General features: G+C 39.0%; 1 protein-coding gene across 2 annotated transcripts in view; it reads left to right on the top strand.

Moving 5' to 3' along the window:
* The window catches only part of TRIP4 (thyroid hormone receptor interactor 4), a 58,802-nt gene extending 35,376 nt beyond the window's left edge, over positions 1-23,426 (top strand). The window contains exons 11-13 of one of the 2 annotated variants that reach the window (XM_036439257.2): positions 1,932-2,023; positions 15,336-15,438; positions 23,131-23,426. In XM_036439257.2, the coding sequence (XP_036295150.1) occupies positions 1,932-2,023; positions 15,336-15,438; positions 23,131-23,198 (263 nt within the window). In that variant the 3' untranslated portion in view covers positions 23,199-23,426. The remainder of the gene's footprint in view (positions 1-1,931; positions 2,024-15,335; positions 15,439-23,130) is intronic. The other variant, XM_036439266.2, reaches the window with a different exon arrangement.
* Positions 23,427-24,362: the final 936 nt, after the last annotated feature.

Raw genomic sequence — 24,362 nt, 5'->3', positions numbered from 1 at the left:
GCACATCCCCAGTGGGGGGTGTGCAAGAGGCAACTGATTAATGATTCTCTCTCATTGATGTTTCTAACTCTCTATCACTCTCCCTTTCTCTTTGTAAAAATCAATAAAATATGTTTTTTAAAAACAACAACAACAACAACAAAAAAACCCTCTGGGATCTTTAGATTGGGAAGATTCACAAATAAGAATTTTTATTGGTAGTGACCCAATTTGCTATTGGATTTGGACATATCAGGGTTGGTTGACTTAACCAGTGTATTTTGGCAATCACCCTCAGCACACTAAATTTGGATCTTAAAATACACTTCTGACCCTTGGGTTTCTTCTTTTCCTTCCTTTTATTCAGATCATACAGTTCTTTTTAAGATAGAATGAGAGGATAATTACACACCTATAAAAAGTTTTTTATTTATTTGTTTTTAAATATTTTTTATTTATTTTTAGAGAGAGAGAGGGAGAAGGGGAGAAAGAGAAATATTGATGTGAGAGCAATATTCATCAGCTGCTTCCTATATATCCCCACCAGGGATTGAGCCGGCAATCTTTTCAGTGCACAGACAGCACCCAACCAACTGAGCCACACTGACCAGGGCAACACCTATAAAAGTTTTTTAAAATTCAAGCTCTGTGGATAGAGCCTTGGTCTGAGGTCTGAAGGGTCCCGGGTTAGATTTCAGTTAAGAGTACATGCCTGGGTTGTAGGCTTGATCCCAGTGGGGGAGGAGGCAGCCGATCAATGACTTTTTCTCATCATTGATGTTTCTATATCTCTCTCCCTCTCCCTTCCTCTTTGAAATAAAATTAAAAAAAAAAAAAATATGCAAATTGACCATTACTTCACGATGCCCACCAGCCAGTCAGGACTGAGTATGCAAATTAACCCAACAGAGAAGGTGGTGGCTCCCCCTCCAACTGCTCAGGGCCTCTGGGCAGCATGCATGCAGGCGTGTAATAGCTAGGTGGGGCGGGATGCCTGCTATGATGGGAAGGGCAGGGGGCAGCGGGAGCTACAGGAGCAGCACTCTGGCTGGAGCAAAGGCTGAAGGTGGCAGCCAGAGTGAAGGCTTGGGTCCTGGGTGCCGGAGGAAAACCGGTGCTGGCAGCCAGGGGAAGGAAGGCCTAATGCACGAGTCTTCTTGCAACGGGCCACTAAAATATACATATGTATGCTGAAACCGGTTTGGCTCAATGGATAGAGCGTTGACTTGGGGACTGAAAGGTCCCGGGTTCGATTCCTGTCGAGGGCATGTACCTTGGTTGTGGGCATATCCCCAGTAGGGGGTGTGCAAGAGGCAGCTGATCAATGACTCTCATCGATGTTTCTAACTCTCTATCTCTCTCCCTTCCTCTCTGTACAAAATCAATAAAATATATTTAAAAAAATATATATATACATATGTATGTTCATATATATATGAACACACACACACACACACACACACACACGAAACCAAGCTTTGTTTTGGTTTCAGAATCAAAAGTACATGTTTCTATAAAAATGTATTTCTGTTTTGACTGATATAACTGGCTTGTTTTAAATTTGTGTGTTCCGACATTCTTAATTTTAAAAAAAATTTATGGTTTTTTACTTGATACCTGTAGCTTGTTTCCAAAACCCATCATCACCAAACTCTAGTCTGATCCAGATGAGTGTAGTGGAATTTATTTGTTTGAAGTGAAATTGTGGGGTCTTAGAACTTAGATGGTGTGCAGATAATTTTCCTATAGCTTAAGATGTGGAGAGTGGACTAAACCGGCCACTCACATTTTTTTGCTAAAGTATCAGTAGTTGAGCCAAATAAAAACCTCATTGTTTTCCTTATGTCTACATATAGATAATAAAGAAAATGACTTATTCAGAATTGAAAACAGATTCATGAGTTCCATGGTTACAAAAAAGGAAATTTAATCATTCTTTATTCTTTATTCAGATGTGGAATTTCCCAGTGACTATCCATCAGGTTGTCTTCTGGGCTGTGTGGACCTAATTGACTGCTTGTCCCAGAATCAATTTAAGGATCAGGTGAGTAAGAATACTTCTCTTGGACAGATGCTTGCTTCGACACTATAACTGACCTTTATAGATCCTTCAACACAGGATATCCTAAAGATAGTAAGGTGCTAGCAACTGAATTTAAACATGTGAAGAGAGACTTATTTAGGAGAGATTAGGGAGAGAAAAGACCAAGGAAAAACAGGAAAAGTATGGTATAGTATTGCTTTGATTCCTGATATATGGAGAATAGGTACATATACATTTCTGCATAAAAAGCTTTTGCCACAATCCAGATAACACATATAGGATTCTCATCCCTTAGTAAAAGTTCGCTGCTTTTGGTGAATAAAGCTTCCATTATCCCTTGAATTATTTCAGTTAGGAGGTGGGAATAATAGAATTTGTTATTATTTATTCTGTAACATTTGGTCTGAGCCAGAGAATTCATAATAAACAAATGTTTGAACTCTGATTGCCATGGACTTCGCCACGTTTGTTGTGCATGTGTACATATGTGTGTATTTTTATTTATTTTGATCATTTAAAGATTGAACTGACATAACTAAAGTACAGTTTTGAACAGCAGAGGGAGCCAAAGGACTTTAGCTTAATTGGAAAACTTGAAATTTAGAGCTTTGTGTTTAGATTCAGACTAGAGGAATCCAAAACCAGAAGGATCATCCCCGAAGCATGAAGAGTTTTCACTATCATATGGGTTACCTGTGCTTTAAATGGTTACTTTAAGCAGTAGGGCTTCTACCACGGTGCTTAATAAAGTGTTCTTCAGCTTAGTTTTTCTCAGTAAATTCTTTGCTTTCCAGACTTATTTGCCTTTCACTAGTGTTATAACTGTCTGCATTTTTGAAAAACATTATTCTTATATCAACTTCTCTATCCTTTTTTCACATATTTTAGCCGATAGTTATCTCTGGTTTTCTGCCTTTCATTTTCTTGTGGATCGTCTCCTCAGCCCTTCTCTGATTGCTTTATGTATGTGAATACAATGCATGTAATTTGGCATGAGTGTTTACTCCTGGCCTTTTTTTGTCCTGCTCTTAGCACTGATCTAGATCTGCACAAAACCACAGACCTGTGGAGGCTCTTCATTTTCCACACACTGCGCCTGTCCTATCCATCTAATGGGCCCTTTGCCCGGTTTTTCAGTGTCATTTTTTATTCTATCCTTTTTTTTTTTTTTTTCCAGTTTAGAAATAATGTAAGAATTCTTTATATTGGTGTAGGGTTTACAATTTTAGAGACTCACAGTCATTAACAGCTTAGTATAACTTTTCTTCTTAGGTTATTTGCATTCTAACAAAAATAACCAGGAGCCTCTGATAGTGTGGGCGGTGGTTTGGCTAGGAACCTACCTTTACTTTCTCATTTGCCAATCAAGCAAACCACCACCTGATACAAGATCAAATGATTTGTAGCCAATCTTACTTTGCCACAATTTGTGAAGAAAAGGTTGGGAAACTATAATCCTAGTCTATGGAATTAGAAATCTAATTAACAAAACATTGTTTTGATTTCTCCAGGTTACCTGTCTTTCAGGGTAGCATAATACGCTTCCTATTCTGTCTTTTATACTAAGAATGCTGAAGGTAGCTTATAGAAGTGTAGGAATCCGCCGAAACCGGTTTGGCTCAATGGATAGAGCGTCAGCTTGGGGACTGAAAGGTCCCGGGTTCAATTCCGGTCAAGGGCATGTACCTTGGTTGCGGGCATATTCCCAGTAGGGGGTGTGCAGGAGGCAGCTGATGGATGACTCTCTCTCATTTATGTTTCTAACTCTCCCTTCCTCTCTGTACAAAATCAATAAAATATATGTTAAAAAAAAAAAAAAAAGAAGTGTAGGAATCCTTTCATATGTTTCTAGCTGGAGGTCATGGCAACTCTCCTTATGAATTTCCCTAACGTATGACATTAGAATACCTCAAAATCCCAGAAGCCTCTAAGCTTCATTAAACACAATAATCCCATGCTTATTTTTCCTATGGATAGATTTTCTGTGGCTTTTCCCTATTGTTTTTATTCTGTGTTTGAAGGTAGCACATGAATGTATTCAGAATTGGTATCAGCCCTATTTGATGATTGTTTATCAAATAAGGATCTTACAGCTTTTAAAGTTGTAGCTTTGATATTTGGCTGCTTTTGGAAAATGTCTCAAACACCATTGGTAACCTACCTGTCTGTCTGTCTGTGAGCTAGGATTCTATGATGTACGAAATGTAATTGCCTCGTCTGTTTTACCAACCTTATTCTCATTTCTGCAAGAATGAATTGTGGGTTTAGGAATAATAACCATATACTAGCATTTCTTTTTTATTTTTTTATTTTATTTTATTGATTTTTTACAGAGAGGAAGGGAGAGTTAGAAATGTTGATGAGAAACATCGACTAGCTGCCTCTTGCACACCCCCTACTGGGGATGTGCCCGCAACCAACGTACATGCCCTTGACCAGAATCGAACCTGGGACCTTTCAGTTCGCAGACTGACACTCTACCGCTGAGCCAAACTGGTTTCGGCCCATATACTAGCATTTCACCAACTATTCCATGTCATAGGTGTTCTCTGAAAAATTGCGGGGGTAGGGGGATTGTGAGGTTTCCATGAGCATATACATTTGGAAAATGTATTTGGATTAAATAAATTTATTTACTGAAAAACTTTTCAGAGCCCTTAATATGCTAGTGTGTATTATGACTCTCTGATATATCTGGTAGATATAACTTGCAGTGTTCACAAAACTTTTTGACCACATCTCTGCCCCTTCTCCTCCTCCCCCCAAACACACCCTATTTGCATATTCAGAACTGGTATCTTGTGGTCTGTAAGTTTTGGAAGTACTAGTCTGGGTATGTTTAGTTTTCTGTCATCCTCATAGATCAGCTCTCTGGGGGAGAATCACCCACGAGACACTTTCCTGACTTAAGTCTTCTTTCTGCATTTCCGCACTCATTTCTCATCACTCAGCTAAATTGCATTTTCTTTGAAAACCCGTGTGGATATACTCATTTTATTTCAACTGAAACTAATCTCCTATGTGACTTGGCCCACATTTTACTTCCCCATCTTGTTCCTAACTTTTCTTTTCCCCAAAGAAACTCTGTAACTTACTTCCTGACCTCAAATTCTTGGCCTTTCTTTGATTAGTTAAAATATATTAAGCCCTCAATATTTTCAGCATAGTGTGATCATTTAGTTTTTTAAAAAAATAGAAAGGTTTTATTAGTGATTGTTAAAAATCAAGTGCACTACACTAGAAGTGGCTTTAAAATATGTGCTAAAGGTGCTTTCCCCTGAGCTAAGAATTCATCTTCCCTTTTATCTTCTAAGAATAGTATGGTTGGCATGGCTGATTTGTACCAGAAAAAAAATCCCACTAGACCTTCAACCCTCTTAAGTAGTAGCAGGGGATCAACCCAGACAAGGTAGGAGTGCTACAGAAAGCACTGTAGGCTCAACTCAGGGGACTGAGGTAGATGAGAGCCATCTAGTTAAAACTTCTGTATTCCCCTGGAAGGAGCCCATGCCGTTTGCCAGCGTTTTATCTGCCAGCAGCAGATGTAAGCTCTCAAAAACAGCAGGGAGGATGTTAACTGCAACAATGCATCAAGGCTGCGGTTTGTAACCTCAATAGTAAGGCAGTTAAAACTTTTTTTTTAAACAAAGACATTTTGATTGCCAAATCCATAACCATTAGCAGCTGTGGTTTGAACAGTTCTCTAGACCTAACAAGTTTTCAGACAAAAAGTTGAGCTGGTGGCTTTTGTTTCTATGTGTCTGTGTTATGTTTGTGCTATTTATATCTCTGCCTTCAATAGAAAATCAGATTTGTCTGAAATCTCCAAGGTCATTGATTATTCCATTTCTTCTGTACTGAATCCATTTCTCTGCTGCCAGTTTACTGACCCTTTGTTCCATTTGATCTTATGATTTTTATAATAATCAAGACCCTATCTTTTTTTTTTAATTCTCACCCAAGGATATCCTTTTCCATGGATTTTTAGAGAGAGTGGAAGGGAGGGAGGGAGGGAAGGAGGAACGGAGGGAGGGAGGGGGACAGAGAGAGAGAGAGAGAGAGAGAGAGAGAGACATTGATGTGAGAGAGAGAAACATTGATGTGAGAGAGGCATCCATTGATTGTTTCCTGCACTCATCCCCAGCAGGGCTGAGGATGATGAAACCTGCAACCCAGGTACCTGCTCTTAATCTGGAATCGAACTGGTGACCCTTATGTTTCCAGGTCAACACTCCAACCACCAAGCCAAACTGACCAGGGCTCAAGGAATTGTGATGAAGCAGTTCTGTTGCAGTGTGCCTATATAATTGCATTAGCAATAGAATTACAATCTTCCAGAGGAGAAGACTTCTATAAGAATATCCAGCCTGGCCGGTGTGGCTCAGTGGTTGAGCATCTACCTACGCACCAAGAGATCACTGGTTTCGATTCCCAGTCAGGGCACATGGTCCAGTTGCAGGCTGATTCTCCTGTAGGGAATTGATTTATTTTGATATTTCTCCCTCATTGATATTTATTTCACCCTCTCCCTTCCTCTTTCTAAAAATTAATACAAACATATTTTTAAAAAAGCATCCAAGAGATACAGATCAGGAGGATTGCAAATACCACTTCACATGTGGAAATCACTGGCTACTATCACCAACGATTGTAAGTCTGAGAGGTTAGAAGTTAGAAAATGAAGCAAGTAATGAATAGTCAATATTTAAATCAGGCATTGACCTTAAGTAATACATAGTCCCCACATTCTCTTTTAAATATGTGAAAAGGGCCCTGGCCAGTGTGGCTCAGTTTGGTCCCATGTACCAAAAGGTCACATGTTTAATTCCTGGTCAGGGTTGCTGGCTTGATCCTCAGTAGGGGCATGCAGGAGGCAGCCAATTGATATTTCTCTCCTTTCTCTCTCTCTCAAAAATAAATAAAAACATATATATGTTGTACTGAGAAAACCTACCAATTTATAGACCTAAAATGTATGTTCCTAAGGAATCTTGAGGGCTGTATCTGAGAACCCATAAAGAGGGGTGTTGAATATCTACCACAATTAGCCTAACCCTTGGCAATTCTTTAAAATAATAGCTCACTTGAGTGAGATAGGTAATGTATTTTTGGAATCTGATGACAACTAGAACATTTACTAGAATTTCTGACAGAATAGACTCCAAGTTTTTTGCAACCTGGGTAGCAAGTGTTCATTTAATGAATGGGGACAGGCATGTACATTTTTCAGTAATCTAGGAAGCATTATGCTTTCTGTTGTATTTATCCTGAAGAGAGGAAGGGAATATTAATATTTTTATATTCATTTATGTACATTTTTAAATGTTTATCTTTTCATCTAAAAATGAGCATATAATTCTTAAGATTTTCTTAAGCTTTTATTTATCGATAAATACTTGAGTGTCTATCACAAATCAGTCATGGTTTTAGACACTAAGGGAAACAAAAAAATTGAATCAGCCAAAGTTTTCTGACCTCAGAACGTTTGAAAGACCCCTAGGTAGATAAGATATGTATGTAAACCAAATACAAAACAAAAAGCAAAGACGACTATTTCAAGCGAAGTAAAAGTTGCCTCTGAGGAACTTAAAGGAGGAAAAGGTTGCTTCCAGCTGGGCGGGATCACAAAAGACTTTAAGAAAAAGATGGCTTTTGAATTAACTTTGAAGGGTGGTAATAATAAAATTGATTACTTTTTGATAATTTATTATGTGCTAGGCCTATTATATGTGTTATTTTCTACCCTCACAACAACTCCAAGTCATCATTACCCCTCTTTTAGAAATGAAAGAACTTAAGACTAAGAGAGTTAAAATAACTTGTGTACTGTTAGTAATTGATAGGAGTGTGATTGCTGTTCAAGTCTTCCTACTTAGCTGGTAGAAAGCACATGCCAAAGAGAGGGAGTAAGGTGAGACAGGCAGTTATGGGCCTGTAGGAGAATAATAGCAAACTGGTTTGTTGAGGCAAGAGAATGAGTGAAGGGGAAGAAGCAGCAAACAAAACTGGAAAGTTATGTTTTTGTCAGAGGTAGATACCTTTGAATGACAGGCTCTCGGTTGTAGACTTTTTCTTTAGTCAGTTATGGGATGGGAAAAGGTGTTTTGAAGGTGATCAGAGCCTTGCTTGAGAAAAATCATTCTGGCAGCAATGTGGAAGATGGATTGCAGTGAAAAGACTCAAGGTAGGAAGACTAGTGAGAAGACATTTGTCATTCAAGGTAGAGATATTTTTAAAAATCTGTTCTAGGATAATGCTAGTGGAATTAGGCAATGTCGGGGCAGGGGAGGAAAGAGGAAGATGTAAAAGGTTTTACATAGGTAGAATCAAACACCTAATTTGGCACCTTCATATTTTAAAAATATATATTTTTATTGATTTTTTACAGGGAGGAAGAGAAAGGGATAGAGTTAGAAACATCGATGAGAGAGAATCATCAATCAGCTGCCTCTTACACACCCCCTACTGGGGATGTGCCTGCAACCAAGGTATATGCCTTTGACCGGAATCGAACCTGGGACCTTTCAGTCCGCAGGCCAATGTTCTATCCATTGAGCCAAACCGGTTTTGGCTGGCACCTTCATTTTACCTGTAAGTAAACCCAGGCTTAGAAAGAATGCAGTCTGCTTAATTTAGAAGGAATCTGCTGTAATCTTGCTATCTTACTGCAATTTGTTCAAAGCTTCATGATTTGTCATCCAGTCCACTGTATGAACCAGGTGGTAAATCATTTCCTATTTAAAATTTTTATTGTTCAGAATATTATACAATTGTACATTCATGAAGTATTTATTGACCATGTGCCATGTACCAGACACTGTGTAAAAACTGAGGATCCAGAGTTTTAACAAGGTTAAAAATAAATATATTTTTTAGTGACTTTGGAGAGAGGAAGGGAGAGAAAGAGGAAAACATTGATGTTAGAGAGAAACATTGATTGGTTTTGCCCTTACAAGTGCCCTTACCAGGAATTAAACTGGCAACCTTTTGATTCATGGGATGATGCTTAACCAATTGTGCCATACCTGCCAGGGCTTAGCAAGATATTTTAGTTCCTCTAAATCCTTAAGTCTACTAGAGGAGACTGAAACAAACAAACAATAAACAAAAAAACTCATCCATGTAATAAAGGGGTACTGTTAATGTTAATCATGTTTAATAATGATCTTACCTTGATATGTTAACTGAGGTCAAAAGATTCTCTGAGTTCTGCCTCAGAATAGTTCTCAGTTGAGTCAAACCAGAAAGCCTATCTAATAAAGACTAATATGCAAATTGGCTGTCACTCCAACACACAAGATGACCACCCTCATATGGTCAAAGATGGCTGTTCCTATGAGGATACAAGATGGCCACCACAAGATGGCTGGCAGGAGAGGGCAGTTGTGGGCAATCAGGACTGCAGGGGAGGGCAATTGGGGGTGACCAGGCTGGCAGGCAAGGGCAGTTAGGGGCAATTGGGCCAGCAGAGAAGCAGTTAGGCATCAATCAGGCTGGCAGGGGTTTGGTTAGGGGGTGATCAGGCTGGCAGGCAGAAGCAGTTAGGGGCAATCAAACAGGCAGACAGGTGAGTGGTTGGGAGCCAGCAGTCCTAGATTGTGAGAGGGATGTCCAACTGCCCTTTTAGTCCTGATTCCACTGGGATCGGGCCTAAACAGGCAGTCAGACATCTCTCAAGGGGTCCCAAATTAGAGAGGATGCAGGCTGGGCTGAGAGACATACACCCCCACCCCCACCCCTGTGCACGAATTTTGTGCACCGGGCCTCTAATCTATAATAATAAAAGCTAATATGCTAATTAGACCAGATAACCTTATAGGGTGAAACTGGGCTAGAAGGGAAGCCCGGGTCCCTGGTGCCTGCCAGCAACCAAAGGGAAGCCCAGGTCCCGGGTGCCAGAGGGAAGCCAGTGCCAGCAGCCAGGGGAAGGAAGGCCTACTCTTGCATGAATTTCATGCATTGGGCCTCTAGTTGGGAGATAAAATCTAGAACTGGCAGTCTTTAACTCAAGAGGAGGTATTAGTCCCAGGGTAAACTTCAGTGGTTAAGAACCTTACAATGTAGTATATTTAATTAAGAGCAATTTTATTTTGGTTCTTACTAGTTTAAGTAGGAGTGAAAACTTGTTATATAAAAATTAAGACCAAAAATATTTGTCATGAAAGGGTGATTCCCATTTAGGTCTTGAAAGGTCAGGGCAGTAAAGCTGAGGTTAATTTTAGAGAAATATACTTGATTGGATTCCATTGCATGTGGAGATTCCAACATAGGACTCCAAAAGGCACAGAAAACCACAGTGGAAATTTTATTGTGAATAGGATGGGATCAGGAGACCAATGCTTTGTGACTTAAACCAGGTCATCTTCCTCAAATGACTTAAAGACCTATAAACTATATATTGCTTATCACTTATTCATTTCACCTGGAGCAAATATGAATCGACTCTGTATCACTGAGCTGGAACCCCCTGCCTTTGATACATGATTTGAATTGGGTAGTGGTACAAGGGAGTTCAGCTATCCCACTTTGGGCCAGCTGGCATAATCTTTATCCAACCCCAATCAATATACAGTAGTCAAAGGATCATGATCATTGTTACCCTGGTGTGAGGAAACTTTTATCTTCCACGAGAGTAGGGCTGGGATGATGTTATCCTTTGAACACCTTAAATTGCTTTGAAGGAAAATGTAAACAAGAACTATTTATCAGAGAACACAGTTGCTTTCAGGATCTGCTGCTTTGAATCTATTGTGCTTGTGGCCTTTTTTATCGGACTCATTTTCTTCTTTCTGAGTATTATCACCTCAATCTACTTGGAGTTGATTTTCAGCTAACTAGATTTCAGAGCCTGATTTTATGTCTTATCTAGTTCCTCAAAGTTTAAACCAAGAAAACCTACAAATATATATTCCTTGTCAGTGATTTTTTTCTTAACTGCGTTAGCTCTTCATTCTGTGGAAACAGGTATGAGATTTAGAGGTCACCTAGGGATTTGTGAAGAGTGACATCATTTAGGAGTTACTGATCATTTCAGTACAAGGACTAAATGGAAGCATTCTTGCAGAGTTGGTGAAAATGCCCATTTGGTTCTGAATCTGTGGTTGCCCAAAACTACTTTTTCTTTTATGAAAATGGAAAAGAAATGTTTTCTAGATCAGTGGTCGCCAACCTTTTGAATCTCACAGACCACCAGTGGTCCGTGGACCATGAGTTGGCGACCACTGTTCTAGATGGCTGGTGAATAATTTTCCTCTGGAGGGGAGAAGAAAATGGCTGTTTAGTAGTTAATTACCATTTATATTAGACAGCTGTGAAAATTATGAGGCATGAAAGAAGAGTCCACCACACCTCCCCTCGTGGTTAGGCTGGAAGCCAGGTGATGATAGGAGTCGTGTTGTCTTAGGTAAGGACAGTAGCAACTTCCTGAAGAGTCTGTCACTGAATCTGAATGGTTGCTTTGAGTTGCTTGCTTGATCTGATAGCCCACAATGTCTATTGTACTATGTCAGTGATCCTAAATCTAGCATTCTCTCTGGATATGACATCAGAGTTTATCTACATTCTTCACAAATATGAATTCCCCTTTCTTAATTTACTCTTTCTCTGAGTCAGCTGCATTTTAGTCTTTGCCTCTCAGACCAGAAATTCCTTTCTTGTCTCTGACTTGTTAGTGTATAATGTGGTCCCTAATGCCCAGGCTACAGTTGCAGAGATTGTATGTTTTTGGAGGTTCTGAGGCTCTGCCAAGCTGACTTTGCTATAATGCATTTTGCCATGAAAATTAATCTCTTTTCCCAATGCATAGGCCTTACTTTTCTTTATTCCTTGTAGGCTGCTTTGTTCTTCAGCTCTGTTTCTTATAAGCCTCTCAAAGTTCAGCGATAGAGCTAGGGAAAAGGGATATTCACATGAAACTTGGATTTAGATTCAGTTGGGAGAGTTGATTTTTATTTCATTGAATTTATTGGGGTGACATTGGTGCACAAGGGAAAGTTGATTTTAATATTTATCTTTACTGTGAGGCATGAATAGGTCCAAGGAACCTCTTGTTCTATAATATCATTTATCCAACCTTTCCCCCTTTATTTGACATTTGCTTACTGTGGTAATATATCAGGATACTTTTTAGTAAACATAGGGTCTTATTGAATACTTGACAAGACACACAAGTTTTAATTTAGCTTGAGGGATAACAGATTAAAGAAGAGCACCTGCTTTTACCCAGAGTTAAAATCCTAGGAGTGTCTAGTTCACAACCTATGCGTATTCAGTATTATTAAGTTAACCTTAATGCACAAGTTAGTAAATTTCTTATTCTTTCATTCAATTAAGTATTTATTGATTGACTTACTATATGCCAGACAAGATTGGTGCTGAGAAGGAAATTTTGACAAAAATCTCTGCCTTCGTGGAGCTTTCGTCCTATTAAGGGGAGGGCAAATTAAAAAACTTAAATAAGTAGTCCCAGCCAAGTGGGTCAGTTGATTGAAGTGTCACCCATACAACAAAAAGTTTCAGACTCGAGACTTGATTCCCCGTCAGGTCACATATCTGGGTTGGTGTTCAGTTCCCAGTCGGGTGTATATGGGAGGCAACTAATTGATGTTTCTCACTCACATCCCCTTCCTCTCTCTCTAAAATCAATAAAAACATATCCTCAGATGAGGATTAAAAAAAAGTTATTGAAGAGAAAAACAATAATAATTCCTTCTTTTTTATCTGTCCCCCCCCCCCCCAACTCCTGGTACTTTGTGTTTCTATGAATTTGCCTATTCTATATAAGTAGTATCATACAATATTTGCCCTTTGTGTCTGGTTTATTTTATTTAGTATGATTTTTCAAGGTTTATCCATTTTGTATCAGAATTTCATTTCTTTTTAATGTATTTTTTATTGATTTCAGAAAGGCAGGGAGAGAGATAGAAACATCAATGATGAGAGAGAATCATCAATCAACTGCCTCCTGCATGCCCCTCTACTGGGGATCAAGCCCACAACCTGATTGAACTGTGCCCTGATTGAACTGTGACCTCCTAGTTCATAGGTCAATGCTTAACTACTGAGCCACACTGGCCGGGCTCATTTCTTTTTAAGGCTGAATAATATTCATTTTATGCAAATACCACATTTTGTTTATTCATTAACCTACTGATGAATTGTGGAAACTAGTGGCTAGTGTGAATAAATGCTGCTGTGAACATTTATGTGTTTGTGTCCCTTTCAGTTCTTTTGGGTATATACCTGGAAGTGGAATTGCTGAATTATATGGTAATTTTGTGGTTAGCTTTTTAAAGAACTCCAAACTGCTACAGCGGTTGTACCATTTTACATTCACACCAACAATGCATAAGGGTTTTAATTTTTATCATTACTAATGCTTGTTATTGTCCATGTTTTTCTGTTTTTGTTTTGTTTTATAATAGCCATCCTAGTGAGCAAGAAGCGATACCTCATTTAAAAAAATATATATATTTTATTGATTTTTTACAGAGAGGAAGGGAGAGAGATAGAAAGCTAGAAATGTCGATGAGAGAGAAACATCGGCCAGCTGCCTCTTGCACACCCCCTACCGGGGATGTGCCCGCAACCAATGTACATGCCCTTGACCGGAATCGAAACTGGGACTTTTCAGTCCTCAGACCGACACTCTACCACTGAGCCAAACAGGCTTTGGTGCAATACCTCATTTTGATATGCATTTTAAGGACCTTGTTTTCCCTCCAGTTTTATTGAGATTTGATTGACATCTAACATTGTATAATATCAAGTCATTATGTTGTACACCTTAAACCAATACATATATAAATGATTACCACAATATGTTTAGATACCATCTATCACCTCTCATAGTTTAGAGGCCCAGGAGAGAAGAGGTCTAAGACCTGATTCCTAAAGCATACTAACATTTAAAGAATGGGGAGATGAAGGGCAGTCAGTAAAGCAACAAAACCAGGAAGAGAATGGTATTCTGGAAGTCAACTGAGGAATGTGTTCAAGAATGAGGGAGAGTCCGAAACTGGTTTGGCTCAGTGGATAGAGTATCAGTCTGCGGACTGAAAGGTCCCAGGTTCGATTCTAGTCAAAGGCATGTACATTGGTTGTGGGCACATCCCCCGGTAGGGGGTGTGCAGGAGGCAGCTGATGGATGTTTCTCTCTCATTGATGTTTCTAGCTCTCTATCCCTTTCCCCTTTTCTCTGTAAAAAATCAATAATATATATTTTTTAAAAAAGAATGAGGGAAAGGAGAAATCAAGATGGCAGCATAGGTAAACACCTGAACTTGCTGCCTCATACAACAACTTCAAAACTACAATTAAAAGATAAAATAGACATCACCCAGAACCATAGGAAGGCTGGCTAAGTGAAAATTCTACAACTAGAAGGGAAGAGAAAAGCACACTGAGACTTAGAGGACACATCTTGGCAGGTGAAAAAGAGTGGAAAATAATTTCATACTCTTGATGGTAATTCTAGGAAAAAGGCTCCTCTGGTAATGAAATCTGACCCATAGTCCTATGAAACATATTTGTTGAACACGCTAAACACAAGACATCCAAGATAGGAAAAAATGAAACAATAGGTCAGTTGTGCATTGCAGGAGAGCACTTTATGCCAATCCCCAATTGTTCCTTAAATTGTGATTGCATGGTCAGTATAATCTTACTCTAGATGTGTCTGTCTTTGCAGAAGGAATAAAAATCCAAAGTATTCACATAGATTTGTTTTGTGTTAAGATATCCAAAGGAGACTTCTAAATAATTTTCAGAATTGCTCTATCAGTTACCTTTTCACCCTAAGTTTGGAATGCATCCAGCAAAACAGCTTTTTCATGTTCATACCTTTCAGAATGAATCATCTTCCTTCCCTTTAGTGAGATAAGAACTCTGTTGACTGTTTTTAGCAGAATTTTTACAAATGTTCTGTTTTCACCTAAATTTTCCAGTGTTTCATTTGAGTTGAACCTAAGGGGTGCCCAATGTTCCTGAAGTAGACCTCTGAATCTCATACTTCATAGTCGCTTAAATTAAAGGAGCAGGCAGTCTTATTCTGGGACGATCTCAGGCATCCTCTTCCCCCCCCCCCCCCCTTTTCTTAAAAAAAAAATGGCAGGCAATAAACTACGTAAGAATACTGTGCTAAGGCCTCAGAAAAGGTGAAGGTTTGTTCTTGTTGAGCATAATCCTCTTTACGTGAGTATGAAATGAAGAGTATTGTCATTAGCATGTTGAGGTGAAATCTGGGACATCCTCTGATCTTGAAATTCAGAATTTGTCCCAACTAGACTGAACTTTTTATTTTTACATTTCACAGTATCCAGACATGAGTCAAGAATCTGATTCTCCATTTGTTTTCATCTGCACAAATCCCCAGGAAATGATTGTGAAGTTTCCTATTAAAGGAAATCCAAAAATCTGTAAGTCACAAGCTTTGATGGTCTAATTTTCTTTTTTTTATCTTGCACCTCACTTGTTTAACTTTTTAAAAATTTTTCTCTTTTTACCCTGTTCTATAGCATCTCAAGTATTGGAGGACTAATAAAATTATATTTTTGATAACTTTAATGTTAGGTTAACTATAGAATACCTTTTCTAAAGTGTATCCTGATTGGTCCACAATTATTGGCATGCTAATGAATCATTCTAAACTTCACATTAGGACCCCAATACATTTAAGTCCTCTTTGTCAGCCAAAAGAGTGCGCTTGTTCTGCTATACTGCTCAGTGGCAACATTGTTATTTACCCATTGTTCCTCAGTATTCAATCCAAGAATAAGACAACTTTTTAAGTGTCTATTCTTAATTATCTATTTTGGAGGCATTACCCAAATTCCCTCTCTCCCTCCCCCCAATTTCCTTGATCACTGGTTTCTAGAGTTTTGTCCTAAGCCTCTTGCTTTTAATCTCTTTTTGAAACATCGTGATGATTTCTTTTTCTGTAACTTTTGCTTTAATGTATTTGTGATTATAGTACCCTCTTTATATTCACTTCTTAGGAAGTGCTTGTTGATTACTCTTTGAACCCTCAACTTTTCTTCATCTTCCATCTTTTCTTTCTCTGTCTGGTCCTACAGGAGTCTCTTCTGTTTCAAAGCAATCTAAGGAAACATGTGGTATCCTTTCTGTCTAACTTTCTTTATTTTTTAAAAAATATATTTTATTGATTTTAGAGAGGAAGGGAGAGGGAGAGAGAGATAGAAACATCATTGATGAGAGAGAATCATTGATTGGCTGCCTTTTGCACGGCCCTTACTGGGGATCAAGCCTGCAACCCAGGCATGTGCCTTTGGCTGGAATCAAACCTGGGATCTTTCAGCCCACAGACTGATGCTCTATCCATTGAACAAAACCAGCTAGGGCTGTCTAACTTTTTTTAAAAAAACAACATCAACTATTCTCACATTTGCTCATATCAGTTACTATCTTGTGCCTATGTGACATTGCTTTCCCACTGTGAACTGGATGATTTTGGGGCATGCATTGTCTTCAGCTGTGCACAACTCTATCTTACCTGTTACCTTGGAGGCCAACTAGCCACTTTATAAATCTTTTCTGTGGAGAAGGGCTTCTTAAACTATCCTATATATAATAATAAAAGGGTAATATGCAAATTGTCTCCTTGACCAGGAGTTCACCCGCCAGCTGGACCCCACCCAAGCACAAATTCATGCACCAGGCCTCTAGTTATATAAATGAAAATCATGTATAGAGCTGTTAAGACAGAATCCTAGGCCTTTTCCCAAGTGGTACTGATGGTTTTGGTCAACTGAGTACACTTTGAGTAATACTGCTTTCAATCACAAAACGAAATGCTTTGAGTATGAACTTAAATTAATGTATATTCACTATAAAATTCAGGCAACCCTCATGATTTAAATAACACATATGTTCCTAAGTTTCCTACAAATCAGAAAATCTGAACATAAGTTGCCTTTAACTTATACAAATTATTTACTTCAGACTTTACCCCAATGGGTAACCAAGTGGCCCTGGAAATTCTTTTCCCTTCTTCTACACTGTATAGGATTTAAATCTCTCTTTTCCTCCCCTTTGTGGTTGTGGCATTCTACCCTTTTCTTCTCTGTTCCATTCTCACCTTACTCTAGGCTCTGATAGCAAGAGGAAATGTGGTATGTCTCTTTTGTCAAACCCACTGCTACCTTGATCTTTACCTTAGTTACCTTTTCTTAGCTTCCTCCTTTATCTTCATTTTTATCTACTGTTTAAGCTCCCATGAGAAAATGTTCTCTGTACACAGAGTTTAGATACTTCTGTGAAATGTTTTACTTCAGTACTATCTCTACCCAGACAGAGACTCACCTTCAGCACATATATGGCCTTCATTTTTTTTCTGTAAGGTTTAATAAGGTTGGGGAGTGATGATCTTAGGGTGCAAACTTTTTAAAAAAATATATATTTTATTGATTTTTTTACAGAGAGGAAAGGAGAAAGATAGTTAGAAACATCGATCAGCTGCCTCTTGCACCCATCCCCCACTGGGGATGTGCCCACAACCAAGGAATATACCCTTGTCTGGAATCGAACCCAGGACCCTTCAGTCTGCAGGCCAATGCTCTATCCACTGAGCCAAACCAGTTTCAGTAGGGAGCAAGCTTTAATAACCTCCTGTCTTTCCCCATTGTTTTTATTAGTTAAAAGCTTTTAAAAGCCAAAATGGAATATATATTTGTTTTAGGGACAACAGAGCTACGTATGTGGAAATTATGAGCTTATAGCTTCTTTCATGATAGACCAGTCAAGGTGAAAAAACATTGGTCAGAAACAATAGGTAGCGAAAATTGGTGTGTGTTTTTTGTTTTAAAAAATATATATTTTATTGATTTTACACGAAGGAATAGAGAGGGATAGATAGTTAGAAACGTCGATGAGAGAGATACATCGACCAGCTGCCTCTTGCACACCCCTCACCGGGGATGTACCTGCAACCAAGGTATGTGCCCTTGACCGGAATCGAACCCGGGACCTTTCAGTCCGCAGGCGGACGCTCTATCTACTGAGCCAGACCAGTTTTGGCTGTTTTTTAAAAGGAAAGAGTAGGCTCACCAACCCCTGTGTGTCTCGGAAAAATAAATTCAATTGAGAGGAAACCAGAGTGAAGATTTAGTCTGGTGTAAAGTTTCTGTTCTCTGTAACTCCCCATTCCTTTATTCTTCATTCAATTTTATCATCTCTAAAACTTTACACTCTGCCAGAACTTCCTTGCCTTAGGCCGTAGGGGCCACCTTCAGTAGTTTACAGCTTTGAGAGTCTAATCCCACTGCCACAGGGAAAAATATATATAGTTGGCTTTTAATTTGGAATTCTAGTTTATTCTAGATACATTGTTACTTGAAGTGGTTAAGTTCCATAATATTAATAATATAGTTACTATTCTACTTCAATTACTGCTATAACTAGTTTAAATTAAAAAAATGGTTTTTGTGGAATGGCTTAGGAACCTAACCACCTTTTATAGATTAGTTCTATGAGAAATATATTCCAAGTTCTAAACTTCTGACTTGCAAATAAACTTTTAGAATACAACCCATTTACCTGTTGTGTCATATGTATCTATACCAATAAAAGGGTAATATGCTAATTAGACTGGGTCAACTGGCCATCTTCTGGGTGTCTGATGTCCTTCTGGACAAAATCATGGTGCTGGAGGCTGAGGCAGAGGTAGTAGATAGAGGCGATCAGGGTGGCCTGGGAGAGTAGTTGGAGGTGAGATCAGGCCAACGGGGTTAGAGGAAATCAGGCTGGGAGGGGAGGGCATTTGGGGGTGAGATCAGGCTGGGAGGGGAGGGCATTTGGGGGTGAGATCAGGCTGGCAGGGGAGGCAGTTAGAGGTGATCAGGCAGGCAGAGGCAGTTAGGGGTGATCAAGGGAGGGCAGTTGGGAGCAAGATCAGGCCAGTAAGGGAGAGCAGTTAGGGGTGATCAGGCAGGCAGGCAGAGGGGTTAGGGGCAACAGGCAAGCAGACAGGCAGAGGCAGTTAGGGGTGAACAGGCAGGCAGGCAGGTGAGTGGTTAGGAGCCAGCAGTCCCAGATTGCAAGAGGGATGTCCAATTACCAGTTTAGGCCTGATTCCACTGCCGGCAGTCAGACATCCCCCAAGGGGTCCCTGATTGGAGAGGGTGTAAACTGAGGAAACCTCTCCCCCAACCCCCTGTGCACAAATTTCGTGCACCAGACTACTAGTATATGTATATATGCCTTCAATGAAAGGTATACATTTTGATTTATATTTTTGGACATGTAAACTTGAACTTGCTTGACCTGGGGATAATCATGTTTCTTGAATTTGAAATAATTTAGAAAAGAGCAATGTGCAATATGTTATCATTTGGCTGTGCTCAAATTATGAAATACAAAAATATTTAGTATAGTAGAATATATAGGTTGAATGTTCAAAGAGATAAAGGAATCGTTTTACTTTAAATAAACTACATGCTCTATAAACTCATGCAAATACTGCCTTATATTTTATGCAAAGCATGTGAAAATCCCTATGAGAGTTATATCAATGGATGGCAAATACTTTTTCCCTTTCAACTTCTAGCCCATCTGTTGCACATGCATTTGATTTTCTCTTAGGCACCATGATTGAGGATGTGGTTTAGTATTAAAATGCTGCAGGTACTAAATGAAAAAGTATTGGGAAATACAGAAACTAAGGATTATCACTCTGCTTTTAAGAGAGTGTATACTGTGTGTTACATTAGTTAACTGTCCAGATCCCAAATCCAGGCTGAACTGGAACTCAAAGTTCAGAGTCCATGTAATCCAAGGGCAGCCATGATGACTGCTTCTTCATGCAAGAAGCCCCAGTCCCTTGCCCTCATTGCCCATAGCTGACCCACGAATTGTTACTATTGGCAGTCACTGTGGTAGATGCAAAGAAGTCCTTATTTGTTAGGAGCACACAGATTGCTGGCACATGTACAGTTGTGTGTGTGTGTGTGTGTGTGTGTGTGTGTGTGTGTGTGTGTGTTGTTTTTAAGAGAGCCTAGGGGATGAAAAGAACTTCTGAATCCCTGGAAATGCCTTGGAAATCCTTCCTCCTCCTTCCTCCTATTAGTTTTCTATTTTATGACATCATAATTGAAGTCAGAGATTAGTCTGCCTACCACTGAGTGCTTTGCTCTGATGGGTTGATCTTACCTGAGCTGGTCTTACTTGAAGATTGTCATAACCAGATAGCAGTTTTCTAAAAATTATACTTAGAAAATTCTTATACAGTAAAGCTTTGAGAGTGTGAAGAAGGTAATATCTCTTTTTTTTTTTTTAATATGAGGAATCTGAAATGAATATAATGAAAACACTTGGCTAAAGTTATATGGTAAATTAAAAGTAAAACTGAGACCTTAACTAAGAAATACAGCTCCCAAGCCTCAACTACTTTTTCAGAGAACTTTGAGTTTATGAAGCACTTTAATATATATGTTTTCAATTAGTTATTTGATTAAATAACAGTGTATGTAAAATACTTAGCACAGCACTTGGTATATAGAAAGCACTTAATGTTAGCTAGAATCCTTTCAGCAACTTTGTAAGTTGGTAGGAATTTTTCCTCCTTTCATTTTTAGTTGAGTAAACAGGTTTATAGGAATTGTATTTCTGCTTCTAGGTTTCCAGCTCTTTTTTAAGTTTTATTTATTTTTTTCATATTGCCTCAGAAACAAATCATTCCAATTTACATTTCATTTTTAGAACGTAATATCTTAGGGCTGGAAAGAGCCTTCAGTACTATGTAGTCTAGTTTCTTAGCATTAAAAAGATTGAGGACAAGAGTGACTGGGTGACTTCCTTCAGATTATACAACTAGGCAGTCTCAGGACTAAAACTGGTACCTGGTTCTTCCAGCTTATTCAATAAAGAGAACTAGAAGTCTGGAGTCCTAGATGGAATTCTAAATTCTGGCCTTGCTTATTCTAAAAAGCTGAATAATACATTATACTTCTTTGTACCTCTGGGTACCACGGCCTTTACCATGAGTACTCTTAATATTATCTATTTTTGGTAATTCATTAGCCCCTACAAGTAAAGGTTTTGTAGTGTTTGCCTTCTTTGTTTAATTCATTTGATGAAAACATTTATTGAGAGCCTATCATTTGGTAGTGTTAGAGATACGAAGGCAAACTTGCCTTGTTTTTTAATCCTCACTGAAGTAGTGAGGATATTTTTCCCTTTAAATTTTAGAGTGAAAGGAAGTGGGGGGGAGAAAAAAAGGGAGAGAGGAAGAGAAACATTGATATGAGAGAGACTCATTGATTGGTTGCCTCCCACATTCCCACATGCACCCCAACTCAGGGTGAGAATCAAGCCTGCGATCCAGATATGTGTCCTTGATTGGGAATTGAATCCAAGACCCTCTGGTGCACAGGCCAATACTCTAACCACTGAGCCGTGCCAGCCAGAGCCAAACTTGCCTTGTAATAGGGTTCTTTGCCTGATTGTTGGCACTTGTTCAGATTTCCAACCAGGCAGCCTAAGGGATGAAAGAACTTCTAAATCCTTGGGAATATTCTGTGCTCTAAAGCCCAAATTAAAATCAGCAGCATTGTAAAAATAAAATAAAATCAACAGCATTGTGAATACTGTGGATGACAGTTAGGTTATCATTTAGTGATGGTTTCTGAGAAAGCCCAGAAAAGAAGTAATGTTATTCCAGAAGCAGGTATAGCCCTTGAGAGATGGGAGAGGGGAAAAGAAATTTAGAAAAACAGGAAACTTGTTAAGTTGTAGTTATTTTTCTCACAGTCTCTTTTTGCAATAGTCATGACGTGTTCTTTTTCTTTTAAAAAAATTATTTGAAAGAGAGAGAAAAAAACATCGATTTGTTGTTCTACTTACTTACGCATTCATCGAATAATTCTTGTATGTGCCCTGACGGGGAAGCAAACCCGCAACGTTGGTGTATCAGGATGATGCTTTAACCATCTGAGCTGCACAACTTGTATTCTTAATTGGGCAAATGAGGATATTGAAATCCAGAGGAACAGTGACCTGCCCCAGGTCATACAGCTTGTTAATATCAGACAAGAACCTGAGTCTCCTGACTCCTACTCTAGTGCTCTTTTACACCTGATTGCTGCAAGAAATGAAAACGACAGCATATTGGGGGCAAAGGTTGTAGGTATGGGCCTGTAATACATGTGATCCTTGTTTTAGTTTTTTGTTGTTGTTGTTTATTGTTTTAGTTTTTTGTTGTTGTTGTTTATTTTGTTTGTTTTGGGGGGGAGGGTTTAGTGCCAAGGATGATGTTCAACTTAATTGTTTCTGTTTCCAGCATTAGCATTGCTATGGACTAAAATGAGACCTTTTTTGAAGAAAGCAACCTGCACACTGTTCTCAGGCCAGACAGACAGGAAGGAACTCAAGATTCTTTCTCTTCATGAGATGGATGGCTCCTCAGGCTGCTACCACTGAACTAAACTCTGTCCTGGTAGATCTGAGGAGTCAGAGGTTAGAGACCACAGGTTCTTTACTCCTAAAGAAGGTCACCTGGGACAGGACGGTTGCTTGTTTTCTAACTTTAACGCTTAGAAGAGTCATACAGCCTCTGACCTTTACCCTTCTTAGCTGGTGATAGGGGCCCTTTGTCAGTACAGCATTCATGTGGATTCTACTCCACTGTTTCAGGTCACTCCCCCTATTAAGTCAGAGGCAGGAAAGGGGTGAGTTGAACTGCTTTTCTCATTGTGAGGGAGGTTCATGCATTATGCTCAGTGAGTTAACAGGTCAGAGGAATGGGTTTCCCACTGTGTGAAATGCCTTTCTCTGTTATATTTTATAATCATTAAAAACTTGCCTTAGTATTAGACACCCTGGAAAAGGTGATGTTTCTTTCCTACTAACTACAAAGTTAGAAATATTAACTTAGATTCTTTAGGCGAATACTCACTGTGTCTGTGTGCATGCTTTTGTATCTCTGTATGGCGTTCCCACTGCTTCCTCATTCTTACAGAATGCAACTCTGAAGTTTGAAAGTGTCAAGATAATTGAATGTGACGGGAACACAGTCACCAGAAGATCTGGGAGGCCATGAAAAATTTGCATTGCAAATATAAAAAATAAATAATAAGGCTTCTTTTTCTCCCTTACAGGGAAACTGGATTCCAAGATCCATCAAGGCGCAAAGAAGGGGTTAATGAAGCAGAATAAAGCTGTCTGACCCAGGAGAAAAGGAACTATACAGCATAATGGAGTTTTGTGTACTAAAATTGTTATCCGTTGGTCCTTTGGAACTGAAGCAGTAAAAATCTCAAGGCTTGGAATCAAGCTTGACACTCTCAGAATTTAAACTCTTAACAAACTTGTATATTTTTCTTAAGGAGTGGGATTCTTTATGTAGTGGGTCAAAATCTTTGAATACATTATTTATAAAAACCTATTTTAAAAATTCTAGGTTTTGACATTTTTTTTTCAGAATGGCATAATTATTCCAACTTGTATAATACCTTGGGAAAATTCTTAACCTAGGTTAATGATTTTGGAGGGACCACTTGAATTTTGAGGTTCCTCCCGCCCCCTCCAAATGATAGCCTCATAGACAATTTGGATGTCTGAGAAATCCTGTGTTTGATACAAACCTGTGATAGGACCAAAAGCTTCTTTGGCAGATTTAAAAAAATATGTTTGTTTTTTTTTAAAGAGATAATCTGAAGAGGTGCAACCACTTTGTTCTCTGGTTTGAGACATTAGGCATAAGAAGATCAGACTGGGAGGAGATGGAGCCACCTGCTAAAGCAGCATGAAACTGCCCTATTTATTTTGTTGGTATTGCAAAAGCATCACTTGGATGGGGCAATTAGAAACAAACTGAAAAGTAAAATCCCTTCAGTAATTGCATCCAAATACCCCCAGATGCTGAAACCAAACCCTTTAAACCATCCACACCCCAGGAAGCTATGAGTTTTGGAAAAATAGGAGTTTGGTTTGAAATGAGATTTTTACTAGTCAGTCTGGCCCCACTTAGTGAAGCCTTTCTTCTGAGGCTGTTCAGAAGAGCTATCAGAATCTCAGTTGCTGGTATCAGGAAATTCATGGTCTTAAATGTGTATGTTCTACTTTTTATGAAGCAGCACCACCACACTGGGGAAGTTGGATCCCCTCCAGCAGTTGTGTGCATGACTTAAAAAGAGAGCGCAAGGGAGAGAAAAAAAATGCCCTGTGTTATGAAAAAGATTAATTTCCCCTTTCTTTAATCCTTCATATTCAGCATTTATTTGCATGGAAATACCTCCACTCATTATGCATTGATGTTCACTCAACTGTGAACCCTGCTTGTTGCATAGCATTAGGCACTGGTTTTGAGGGGGCCTGGTCACTCTGGATT

Source organism: Pipistrellus kuhlii, unplaced genomic scaffold (assembly GCF_014108245.1).
Source record: "Pipistrellus kuhlii isolate mPipKuh1 unplaced genomic scaffold, mPipKuh1.p scaffold_m20_p_1, whole genome shotgun sequence".
Taxonomy (NCBI): Eukaryota; Metazoa; Chordata; class Mammalia; order Chiroptera; family Vespertilionidae; genus Pipistrellus; species Pipistrellus kuhlii.
Note: the sequence above shows the minus strand (reverse complement) of the source record. Positions and strands in the feature narration are given on the sequence as shown.